At 32.6% G+C, this 13476-nt stretch overlaps 1 protein-coding gene and 1 long non-coding RNA gene across 2 annotated transcripts; one reads left to right on the plus strand and one right to left on the minus strand.

The window, feature by feature from the left end:
* Nucleotides 1–970: 970 nt before the first annotated feature.
* On the plus strand, nt 971–3050 carry LOC148767523 (uncharacterized). The gene is made up of 2 exons (XR_016033996.1): nt 971–1157; nt 2515–3050. It is a non-coding gene; the product is annotated as an uncharacterized LOC148767523 (long non-coding RNA).
* An 8627-nt stretch (nt 3051–11677) lies between these two features.
* On the minus strand, nt 11678–12950 carry LOC105949814 (uncharacterized). Its single transcript, XM_088824509.1, has 2 exons — nt 12046–12950; nt 11678–11936 (listed from the first exon to the last, which is right to left on the minus strand). Exon 1 carries the CDS (start codon nt 12717–12719, stop codon nt 12057–12059), a length of 663 nt encoding a protein of 220 aa, XP_088680635.1. The 5' UTR covers nt 12720–12950; the 3' UTR covers nt 11678–11936; nt 12046–12056.
* Nucleotides 12951–13476: the final 526 nt, after the last annotated feature.

The following is a 13476-nucleotide window of genomic DNA, read 5'->3' on the forward strand; positions in this document are numbered from 1 at the left end:
CGTTTCGACTTGAGAATTAAACATGGCAAACGAAGCGACATGAATCCAACAAAATCAAATCAAAGGAGTATTGAACAGAAGCACACAAATCGGTGGATTTCTAATCAACGAAACACGACATTCTCATTCAAATATGGTTCCCAATGATTCAATCTCACCACATAGGTCTACGTTGCCTCTGTTTCTTCTAGAAAAAGACGAGAATTAGCACTGGACACTAGACCAACGAACCGGTGAAACAAATAGTTAGAGACCAAAATCCGAACTACTATAGAATGAGTTATACTATAGAAACATACAACACAAAACCGGGAAAAAATCTTTCACTCATCGAGAACTGAAAACCTGTGTGTGCAGAGCAAATTGTTGGACTAGGAGTTCTTAGGGGAACAAGAGAGCACGGTGTTATAAATAACTCGAGAACAAATCCCCTCTCCAATTAGGTAGAGTTTGCAACACATGGCTTATGTTTAGATTTACACATATCTCATGACGTGCTAGAATGAAAGTTTATCTAGTGCAGTGCCCCTAAACAGTTGACTGCGAATTAGTTCAAAAAACAAATATTTTTGCATCACCGCCCCTTACTTCTTAGACCAACTTTTGTTGACCCAAGTATTCTTGCCTGAATTTTAGAGGTAGTATTATAAATTCAATATATGCAATTAAAGATATAGTATTTGTAAATGACTCAGAACATGTTATATACTCTCTCCGAAAGGATGATGTTAGTATAATTAAGATTATTAGTATATAGTTATATGTAGACTATGAGTTCTGATTAGATTGTAATTTTAGATATATCCCTTACTATAAATAGGGTGCATTTATGAAAGAATAATATACAAATCAAATTGATCATGATACTTTTTCGATATATTCTAACATGGCATCAGAGCCATATGTTGGTCTTTTGGGTATTTCTCCATTTTTTGTTCGGTTATACCAACATAGGAAACACCATAAATCAATATTCTTTTGGATTTTACACTGCTACTTGTTTGTGGTGTTTCTTTTTATTCCGCGCGCTTTCCTCGCAAAGGAAAACACCATAAACGTTTGCTCTTATATTACTTTGCAGTCTTATTTTTCATTTTTCTACATCTTTTGTTCGGTTCCGTGGAGACGGAAACATAATAAATCACTACTTTTCACAGGTGAATCTATTTTTGATAGACAATATTGTTTTAAGTGTTTCTTTTTTTATATTGTGCTTAGATCTCTAAGAAAAAACACCATAAATCATTGTTGTCCTACATTCACCGTTGGACACACGATGTTCCAATCAACATTATGATAGAGGTACCATCAAGATCGTTGTTAGCCAATCTATTCAATCGGAATTCTTAGAAATTTTGCACACCTTCAAGCGCTAGGACTCCCTGACGCTACGCACCTCATCGGAAGGCATGTCATTATGATTTAGTTAACAATTTCTCAAGTTGGTCTATCACCCGCCTTGAGTTTGAGAAGGGATGTTAGTATAATTAGGATTATTATCATAGAATCATATGTAGATTAGAAGTCCTGGTTAGATTATAACGAGACATATATCACTTATTATAATTAGGTGCATATATTTATGAAAGAATAATACACAAATCAAATTAATCATGTATTTTTTCAAGCATTCTAAAAAGAAAAAGAAAAAAAAAAAAAAAACATGTTGTCTACACTTTTGAATTGCCTTAATCCCACTTTGCACCCTTGAAATATAGCTACATTGCACTCTTCAAAAATATTATAGTAGTTTGCACCCTCAAACACAATGAATAATGCATAATGCACCCCGAATAAATGTTGGAAGCTAGTAATGAAGATAATTTAATGTTTTAATGGTATTTCTTAGGATGTGAAATGTCACATTAATTTTTTTTCATCAAACCTTTCGAAACTATAAAGTGCAAAAATAAATATACATCTCGTCAATGTATTAAATTATTATTTTTTTCACAAAATAAATATTTTAAAAAAATTCAAAAAGAATAGAAAATACCCTTTGGACATTTAGGTATAAAGTTGTTGAAATTATATTTTCTTACAAAGATTTCTACCAAATATTTCACTAATTATTATATAAAAAAAATTCATCAATCGAATAATTTAGTGAGAAATTTTGTTTCTATTATGTAACTTATGGTAGATGTCTATAGAAGTTACAAAATCATTAGTGTGTGTAAATGGAGGTGATAATGGTGGATGTTAAGGCCATTCATTCCCTTGTAACTCATGACCTTTTGAATGGTCTTCTTGTACTATAAAAGGGACACCATTGTATGGAGTTGTGATACACTTGAACAAGAATACAATGCATACACACACTTGCGCTTTTCTTGTCTTTCCCTTGTTTTATAACAAGTTATCAGCACGATTGTTGTACTTTAATTTTCGAGTAAAGATGATCCAAAGAAGATAATTACTTCTCAAACATAGAAGAAGAAAAGGGAGTTGATTTCAAATATTTTATTGATGTTTTAAATTGATTAAATATTAATCATCTTAATTTTGTTGTAGGTGAGTTTTTGTGTAATTCACGAGCCTATACTTCGATGTCTGTTGTGGACCTGATACTGTCTGAATTTTAAAACATTCAAAATACAAAACTTGTAGAATTTTCTGTTGGCTTTTCGGAACATTTAGAATCATCAAAATCGGATCTCGATCGAGAGATATATGCTTAAAATACTCAGTTGTGTCAGAGCTATCCCTTGTGCGAATTTATGAGAGGAACATGACGTTCTAAAACAAAAGGGACAATTATAGGCCTAGAGCCTAGATTAAATATGAGATTAGAAATCTCGATTGTATATAAGTCTAAATGATAAGACTTGTGAGCATTTGACTTAATGGGTATTCCCCATTTGTAGTACTATTCTTTCATGATCGAAGTACTATTACGATTTTTATTACATATTGAGGCTTGAAGCCCAAATCGAGCACATGCAATCAAGTGACACGAAGATTTGAGTGATATATTAAAATAAAACTACTTGCTCTCTATTTATGCAACTTGAAAAGCTCCATCAATCAAAAAAGAACTCGAAGTTCATAAATATGAAAGCTTGAAAGCTTATGTGGAGGCATATCAAATAAGAAGGCTTGAGGCCTAGATTAAATTTGAAGACTATAAGTCTCAATTAAATACATTAGACTCAAGGTCTAAGTGATGATAATCAACATTGAATATTTGAGTTAATGGGTATTTCCCACTCAATGTACTATTATTTTACGATTAAGTACCAATTATAAAGGCTTGAGGCCCAAATCGAGTACATAAATTCAAGGTATAAAACTCAAACCTTGATAATAGAATAATATATTGTTCTCGGAAAAAAATATTCAGTTTGTGGACAAAAGTCTGTAACATAGGCTTCAGTGGATTTATTACCCGGGAATCATCGGCATAATTTCAAGTCGAAATATATATATATATATATATATATATATATATATGAAAATTCGAGTTAATTATAGTACCATTATTTCATATCAAGTACTAAAATGATTTATATGAAGCCTTTAGGCTCAAATCGAGTTCATAATTTTAAGCAATCAAACTCAATCCTTGAGATTTGAATGGTATATATGTACTCAAAATGAGTATTCATTTGTGATACGATGATATCAAAAATATCATGAAGTTTAAAGATTATCTTTGATAGTTCAAGAGTGAACATAACTATAAACTTTCGATCATTGAACTTAAAGATTCATTTATGTCCCATGATATCACAAAATATTTGTGTTATTGCTATGTGCCTTGAGGACACAAGCCAAATATTTCTTAATGAAAATGTGTCTAGAAGACACCGAGCAAAATATTTGTTAATTTTCAAGAAACGAGTACTTAATTTGGGGTATGTGTCTTTAACACATAAGTAAAAGTGACATTTCATCTAGTTACTTATGAAGAAGAAGAGAGATAGATATTTGATCATTTCCATAATTTGCTCTCTTTAAATCTTGGCTTTGTTGTTTTGAAAACGACATGTAAAATATTTCATATTGATATATGTGTCTTGAAGATACATATAATGAAGAATTGTAAGAGAAAATATTGTCTAATTTTTTTGATCTATATTATGATCATGAAGTGACAACATAAAAACTCAAGTTGCGCTCGTAATAGCAAAGTATAGATTTTTAATAGCATATCGTACTATATTACGAGTTGTGAGCTAATACAAAACTCGTTCACTTGTTGTTATTCTTTGAAAGTGAAAACAACAATATTAAAAAATTCAAAGAGATATGTTGACATGAAAAGCTATCATGGTGTTCAAGCTTATTCACTATAAGTTTTATCTCATCATTACAAGTGGAAGAGAGATGAGAAATATGAAAAATGATTAGTCATATATCCATTTCAAGATAAAAGCATGTTGATAAGCTTTATCAAGCACCAACACAAAAGCAAAAAAAAAATTGCGTTGATTTTGAAGTCACGAGATTGACCAATTCAATTAAAGTTGCAAATTCACTCCAAATCCATATCTATGGAGGTATGTACATGAATTTTTTTATTGATCTAGATGAGATGAAATTTCAAACCAAACGAAAAAAAAGGGGATCTAATTTTTTTGTTAGTATTCCAAACCCTCTGCATATTCTCATTTTTCAAAATTTACAGTTACTCCTTCAAAATTTTCATTTTAGTCCCCCGGATTTGAAAATTTTACGATTCAGTCCAAATTGTTTTTAGAATATGCAGCTCGTTCTTCTCATCATCTGCAATTATGAATATATTTCAGCATTTTCTGTTTCAACCGAATTTTTAAAATTTGTAGCCTTGTCCATAAATTTTCAAAATTTACAGTTTGGTCCCTAAATTTTCAAAATTTATGGTTTGGTCCCTAAATTTTCAAAATTTATGGTTTGGTCCCTGAATTTTCAAACTTTTGAAATTTGATCATTTATGTTCCGAACCTGTTATATTCTCAAAATCAGTCACTTTCATCTAGATAACATGCTATATCACATGGTTTATTTATTATCTATGTTATGCAATATTTTGCACCCCCAATGGGAGATATTTCTATGGCATACATTGTCAATTGCCATTTTAATGAGACAATATTCCCACCGTTAAGGGGGAGATAAGAAGCCGGTTCTTGTATAACGGCGTGAATTATATGAAATGATCTTTGTCTCATCTAAATTTGTGCATGAAAATAAAAAAGAATTCATTTGCAACAATTTTAATGAGTAAAATGCTAGATGCATTTATCGACAAAATAACAACTTGAAATTATTATATATGTTGCAAATGAGTGCAAGAGAAAATGTCCAAGGACACATTGCTCATTAGATTTTGCTATGAAAGGCTTATAAACGAATTTCCTATAAGGATAAATTTCACATTGTGATTGCATCGTGAATCGCTAAATGGGTGAAAAGTGATTACGATACACAGCTAACCAATTATACTTTATACATATAAGAGGGGAAGATATATATGTTGGTTCGAATGATTAACACCCTTATAAGTGGTGTGAATACCGCTCAATTAAAGTCTACTAGCGCTAGTAGCATCATACTCTCATCATATTAATTATCTCATTCGATGAAAGGATTCTTCTTAAAGACGATATTGGGGGACGCTTCAACAGCAATATCCATTACTATGATTTGAGAAATTTTTGCCAACTATGGTGGCATAAAGGAAATTCATATTTGGATGAGAAAATCATTGATGATTACACGGTAGCTACCGAGATCATTTCAAATCGAACCATTATGTGCCAATAAACAGTTGATTGGCAAATAAATCATGGTTAGCTTGCTCTTTAAGTGAATAGAGAGGCATTGAGACCATTAGTTCTCAATTTTGTTGTTGTACCGATATACTATGTTAAAGAATTGAAAATTCTTTTCAAATGAATATTTATGTACCAAATTGAATTTGTTAATATATATTGAGTTTGAAAATAAAGTGGACAAGTAGTCCTCAATACTCCCTCCACATTGTAAAACTCAAAAGCGCGCGTTTTGTCCATATAGGGGATTTATTGAAATAAATAATGAGCTCAAGTATATAAAGTATTATGAAAAACTTTATTGATGCAAGAAAATTCTCTATAAGAGAAAATACATGGTACATGAAAAGATATGAATCTCTACAAGAGATCGTACCCACAAAGGCTACAATATCCATTTATATGAATATAATTCTCTAAAGAGAATCCGGTACCGGAAAGTGAAAGTGAAATAGTGAGCTCTTAATTGATTATAAAGAAATATGGGGAGTACCAAAGATGTTATCGAATAACTATATGTACAATTATTTTTATAATATGAAGAGCTTGAAGCTCGTATCATTTTAATTGATGTCGACGTCTAATTGTTCATTAGTACATGCATTCACAAATGCAATTGACCATGATTATTTGAAATTATTGATGAAATGAATTGTACATTGACTTGCGGTCATCACACATAAAATTGTGAAAGCCTTTAGTGCAAAAGTGGGTAAAATTATTGCGGTACATTTGAATACCTTTTGAAAAATATATTTTCGATGCAATCGAGTTATGGTATTCAAAATTATTTCATATGCACCATATGGATGCAATTACCACATATTTATATGGATCATAACTTTTTGTTTCAAAGACTTGAAAATGCTTGAAGCATATAATAAGAGATCTCATGAGTTAGACTCTACGAATGATCCATTTACCTTAGTGAATACCTTGTTTGCAAAAGGAATAGTCAAATAAATTGATTTCCATTATCATTTATGGTGAATTAAATCTTGTGGAGACTCATGAAGAGCTCACAAAGATCATCAATTATTTGATGAAAGAATTCGAAGTGAAAATATCTTAGGAGGATATATTTTGCCTTGATCTATAGATCGAGCATTAGTCGAATGAAATATTTATCCATTATTTGTTTATATATGATAAAGCTCATTCATTGAGTAAACATATGATTATCCAATCTTTGGACATAAGAAATATATTCCCGTTCTCGAGAAGATAATGAAGGTCGTGGTCCTAATATATGAGGATAATATTGTCCGATTGCACCAACGAGATTTTGGCTATATCCAGGGAGGTGGCCGAAGAATTATTGAAGATTTCTAAAGTACTCAAGACTTAAAGAAGAAAGATGACATTGAAAGTTATTGATGACAATCAAATAACGAGTTTGCAAATCCATACATCGGCGATCTTACTCAAATGTCTCATGCTGAAATCAGGGGGAGCATGATCTACAATATTGGAATGTGTATAGGCTTAACGATCTATTGCCAGCATCAGGGGTAATGTGATTAATAACCCAACACTGTACTCTTTTTTCTTCGACCAAGTTTTTATCGCAATGAGTTTTTCTTGGCAAGGTTTTAACGAGCCTGTATCACACTCTCAAATCTCAATAGTCATAGACATCCAAGGGGGAGTATTATGTAACCTATGGTGGATGTCTATAGAAGTTACAAAATCATTAGTGTGTGTAAATAGAGCTGATAATGGTGGATGTTAAGGCCATTCATTCCCTTGTAACTCATGACCTTTTGAATGGTTTTCTTATACTATAAAAGGGATATCATTGTATGGAGTTGAGATACATTTGAACAAGAATACAATGCATACTCACACTTGCTCTCTTCTTGTCTTTCCCTTGTTTTATAACAGTTTCCAGTAATTCGATGTGATTTTTATTTTTTCGCATTTCGTACGCTCGTAATTATGTTGGGGCTGGAAGAAATTACATAATAATTTAATTTGTTATTTTGCACCCTGTAAATAAAAAAACCGATAAAAATGAAATTACCTTCATTATGTTTTAAATATTCAATTTATGGTACAGTATGAATTATTTATTGTATTTCGAGAGTGCAAAGTGCTATTAAGTTTCAAGAATGTAAATTGCCAAAATTCACATTTCAAGGGTGCAAAGTGAAATTAAGTCCTTTTTAATTTTTTTTACATATTTATTATTTATTTTGACGTGCCTAGTTGGCCTTTGAACCAAGAAACCCAATATAGACCAATTAAATGGATATGCCCAACATTACGGATCTCGATAGAAAAATCCTTGTAAAAACTTATGTGAAGAAGTCTAATGTCTTTTGTCCCATATTAATTTCACAAAACAATTCAAGAATCATATTTGTCTGTTTTGTTTTTCCTAATTTGGGTCAACAACATAAAAAGGCCTTGTGTTTTTCTTAGTGTGTAAACTTTCATGTATTTTATTCTTTCTTGCATGAATTTCTCATTTCCTTAAATAATTTACACTCTTAACCATGAAGTGAATTTTATGCAATTTTTTTGTAATATGGGGAGGCTTTGGTGCATGTTCTTTGCAACAAAAGGCGTATTTGAGTAAAATCAATTCATTTTTTATTTAAAATTCAAATTATTTTCTTCAATTAAGTTGAATACATTTATTAATTTACAATATGAAAAATGAAAAAACAATGATTGTAGAGATTGAAGTTGGAATGCATTTTTAAATTATTTATATTATTTTCGTATAATTAATTAATAATAAATTATATAAATATTTACTAATTTTAGTATTGTAAATATGTATGTTAGTAAATCAAATTTTTTAAGTACATTAATAAATTAAATCATGATTCGTAACCCCCCCCCCCCCCCCCCCCCCCCCCCCCCCCCCCCCCCCCCCCCCCACCCCCCACAAATTTATTTTCATGTTGCCATTGATAGAATGTGCTAGACTTAGTTTAAGAACATAATTTGGGTTTTAGATGAATAAATTTATTTTGCATAAAACCCTCACGTACAAAATCACTCTTTGTCACAAAAAACAAATGCATAAAATCCCATATATAGTTGACAACGTTAACTATTAACAGAAAAAGGGCATCTCATACAAGAAAAAATGAAACATAAGGGGTTTTACGCAATAACAAGAAAATTGGGGAATTTTGTGCAAGTTTTTTCTTAACACAGAGGTTAATTATGGGGAATACGATGCTACATCCGATGATTTTCACCGGGTAGCTCTCTTCTTGACATGTGTCCTTTTTAATTTATTTTATAACCCCATGGGCCATAACTGAACCCGTAGTGGGAATCTTATCAATTAGGGTGCATGGTTATATTCACCAGGTGTAGCATCGGTATTTCCGTTATTTATGGTGTTTACCCTTGTACTTCGGACAATAGTCCTATAAAAAATATCCTACACAAAAATTTGGAACCATGGTTGAAATTGTTTGCAACCTAGACGAAATAGTTACTGCTACTGGTATATATTTGGATTACGGTTTTAAGGCATTAAAATGCATGCTCTACCAAAATAATATTGCATTGGATTCCATTGTGTAAAATAAGATAATATAATAAAGAAAAAATAAAATAAAATAAAAAATAAAAGAGGAGAAAAGGATAAGAAAATAGATAAGCAAGTGTAAATTCAGGCACCACATATTCTAAAGTGGCAGAGACAAACAAAGTTCATGTGCCCCTAATTCTATGACACAGAAATTGTCCCCACACGTTAGGTTTATCACCCATGCATATGTCCAACCTTTCTTTAAGGAATTTTGTATCCTAGTTTCTACATTCATTATTCAAATATATATAATATCACTCAAATTTATATTTATTATAAATAAAACATAGTTAATTAGGTAGGTGCAGTCATTGTACTATATATTTCTTAGGGTAAATTACCAAAATCACTGTGAATTTAGACTAAATAATGAAAAACACCCTTACCTATCCGTAATAACTAAAACCCCCCTCTAACTAACTGTTGATCGAGTTTTTTTAACAAAAAATATGTACAGTATATTATACCTAGCTTGTGAGGAATAAAAGAAAATATATGAAATTGTGTAAAGTCTATTCCCTGAAGAAAAAAAAAAAATCCGTGAAAAATCACACTGTAAGGGGTTTAGTGTAAGACAAAAACAAACTTCAGGGGTTTTTTGGTAATTACGAATAGGTGGGAATGTTTTTCGTTATTTAGCCTAAGCTCACGAGGGTTTTCGGAATTTACCCTATTTCTTATTGCTTTCTCCTTTTTCGTTTCCAGGTCGATGCATCAAAACTGACACAGTTAGTATTATTAATTAATGGTCTAATTTTAGATGCAATGTCAGCAACAATACATTATTTATAAGATCTAACGTGTGTGTGTATATATATATATATATATATATATATATATGTATATCCATGTGGGTACGTGTGGATTGAGGATGGATCCTTACCCATACATTAATTAAGAATGCATAAATATACCTGTATGTGTGGATGAGAGATACATGTTTACTGGGAGTTAGATCCACATGTAGTTCAAATTCACCGTGTGTAAATAATTAGGTGTATCATCTAATTTTTCGATTTTTACGCCATAACACATTTCAGTAGCCCTGTGGTACGTAGTATGTATTTGCATTACATCTATATTGTTGAAAAAGTTGAAGACGTTTTGCTTATTTTGGATTCCTTAATGAGAATAAACTCAAGACGGACCATACGTTAATTGATCTTAACCGGATTTCCACTGAAGACGTGACGCCTGGAATTAACTAATTATATAAGTTTAGATAATTTTACCAAAATGTGAAATCCCTCGCCCTCAGGTCCCCCATCCTCTGGTCGGACAAGTATTTGATGAAGGAATGTTGCGTGTACTGATTGAATTCAACACATCATTCAAGAAGTAAAACTATATATTCAAAGTTGCAGGAGAAATAAAATTATGTAAAAAATAAATGATTCCCTTCTTAAACTCATAAAGAATTTCTTCAACCCACCTTCTTAATTAACCATGCACATACCCCCATTTATGTTTATTTCTTAAACTCACCTTCTTAACCATATACCTCCATTAATGGCACAGTAAGAACTCAAAGCAGTACACGCGTGTAAAACCTCTTAAACTAAGATATTTCATTTCTTTGTCTGTGACTTTCGTTTAAGTTTCGTTCGTAGTTCGCCGACATAATTAGGAACATTTTTTGTGGTTCAACATCCAACTTTTTTATCAAGGCTGATTGTACAATAACAATTGGTAAAATAGGTAATAGTTATTTTATCCCGTGAATAGAGCCGCCGATGGGCGTCGGAGAAAGGAGCTAGACGATGAAGGTGGAAGGAGAAATACAAGTAATTAAATCGCAGGAAACATTATATTGCTAAAAGAAATCTAAGATATATAATGGGGGCAATCTTGTACTTTCGCTCTAATATGTCCACATGTCAGTTTTTTAGTGGAATCCGATTATCGTCTTCTATCGGGCCGTCCGGTCCGAATGATGACCCATCATTAATTTTGTGGCCTTCCATCTCCTATTTCTTATAATGTGATGATATTATTACTATTTCAATGGATGAAATATCATTTCCAAGATTGCATTAGATTTCTTTTATTACCAAGCTTAAGTTTACGGCTAAGCTTACTGCTTGAGTTCTCGTACGCACGTGCCTTGATTATTTAGTACCCTTATCCGAAATCCAATTAGCATTCGAAAAAATATCATCATTTTGCCGGAATATTGTCATTTGCGACTTAATATTGATGATTGTATCAAGTCCGATCCATTTTTTTTCTCGATCAACTATTGATGGCACAATATAATATAATGCAATTACCTAATTCTAACAACAACTTACGTACATCTAAACGTACTCTTAGAAAGACTAGAAAATGAATAGCTATAACCGAAAAATTAAATAAGACATCAATATTTTTGATTACTTGCTTTTTTTCTCTTCAACAAATTAAACAATACATGAACAATATGACATACTTTTACACAATCAAATGGTGTCGACCAAACAATGGCAAACATCAACTAATAATTCCAACAAGAAAAATAAATAAATTAAAAATTAAAAATGAAGAATTGGAAGAGAACAAGCAAATAACGAAAACGAAACCCATGCATGCGAGCCCGACATCCTCTCATGTCGATTTAGATTCTTCAATCCATCTAGCTAGCAAACCTGCATAACAAAAAAAAATGGTATAATTATTACAATGATGTAATAAGTATTTCATGCGCATAATAGCAAAATTATGTATACATATGTGAGAGAAAAAATAATGAATTACCGAAGTGGAATCTAGATAGAGCATTCGTAGCCGGGAGGTGGTGACTTGCCACAGGTGACAAGAAGCTGAAGAGCGATAGGGACATATAATTTGAGGTTTAGGGCTTTGATTTTAAGAGTTGTGCACAAGCATACTGCAGCTTCAGCCTCGACAAGCCCCGATATTATCGGGCAGCATTCATTCACAGCTGGATCTCCCAATCCAATGTGGACCAGCCCACCTAGAAGATCCACGCATGCACCCAGCTTCAGTGTGTCGATCGGGCAGCTTTCTGATGCTTTCCCGGGTGGCGGCGGGCAGGATGTTCCGGTGCTTGGTGGGTCCAGCACTGGAGGGATTCCAACTGGTGGGAGGGGCAGTTTGGGGATTGCCACTGGCGGCAATGGCAGATTGGGCAATGTGACTGGTGGGAGGGGCAGTTTTGGGACAGCTACTGGTGGGAGGGGCAGTTTAGGGACAGCTACGGGTGGGAGGGGTAGTTTGGGAATTGTGACGGGTGGAACGGGCAGCTTAGGGATAGTGACCGGTGGAACGGGCAATTTAGGGATAGTGGAAGGGGGTTTTACGGAGGGGGTTTTAGGGGCACAGTCTTTTTCGATAATCCGAGAGGCGGAGGCTGAAACGGAGAGCATGGAAATGAGAAAGAGAGCTAACATCTTTGAGGAGTACTCCATTATTATTGTTGGTTGAGTTTCGGTGGTACAGAAGAGTAATAGATGGGACTGTGTTAAATAGTAACAGTAAGTGGAGAAAGAATACAAAAAAAACCCTAAAACCGAAGCATGTGACTCTACACCGAGGCAGCTTCCAAAATATGCTAGTTGTCAACTGCCATGCAAATTCAGTAATCTTTCTGGGAGCCTTTTTTTCTTTTTCTTTTTTTGGTTACCCTCTCCTGCTTAACTAATCATGCATGTAACATAAGATATATATAACTGTCGGATGCACGCCGGAGGTGGTGAACTCGGAATTTTTACAGAGGGTGTTCAAATTTATATTTAATATAATGAAAAAAATAAAAAAAACAAACACATAATAAAAGTACTTTATATTTTGAGGGGCAAATGGCAAATATGTCTATGACAAGTAACTTAACTGCATATACGTTAACATAAAAAACAGTCTCGCAAATGAATTTACCTCCATGTCTTTTGTCTAAAATAACTCTCATAATATAATTTCTATCAGTTTCATATATTATACTCTAACTTTATCAATATTGCACATTGACCCCAGATTTGAACAACTATGTAACATTAACCCTCATTTTCATAATTTTTTGAAATAATATTTTTAAGACTTTTTCTCTGAAATATTTTTTCCGGCCAGATTCCGGCGTTGACTTTTGCTTTTCCAAAATTTTTTTTATCTCTCTAGATTACCTTATTAACAACAAAATTATTGTCTAAGACAGTAATAGTGAATGCCGAA

Source organism: Erythranthe guttata, chromosome 10 (assembly GCF_056151865.1).
Source record: "Erythranthe guttata isolate IM_541 chromosome 10, IM_541, whole genome shotgun sequence".
NCBI lineage: Eukaryota > Viridiplantae > Streptophyta > Magnoliopsida > Lamiales > Phrymaceae > Erythranthe > Erythranthe guttata.

Excerpts from the sequence above, each read along its gene's own strand:
- LOC105949814 (XM_088824509.1), bottom strand. The coding sequence starts at position 12,719 with ATGGAGTACTCCTCAAAGATGTTAGCTCTCTTTCTCATTTCCATGCTC.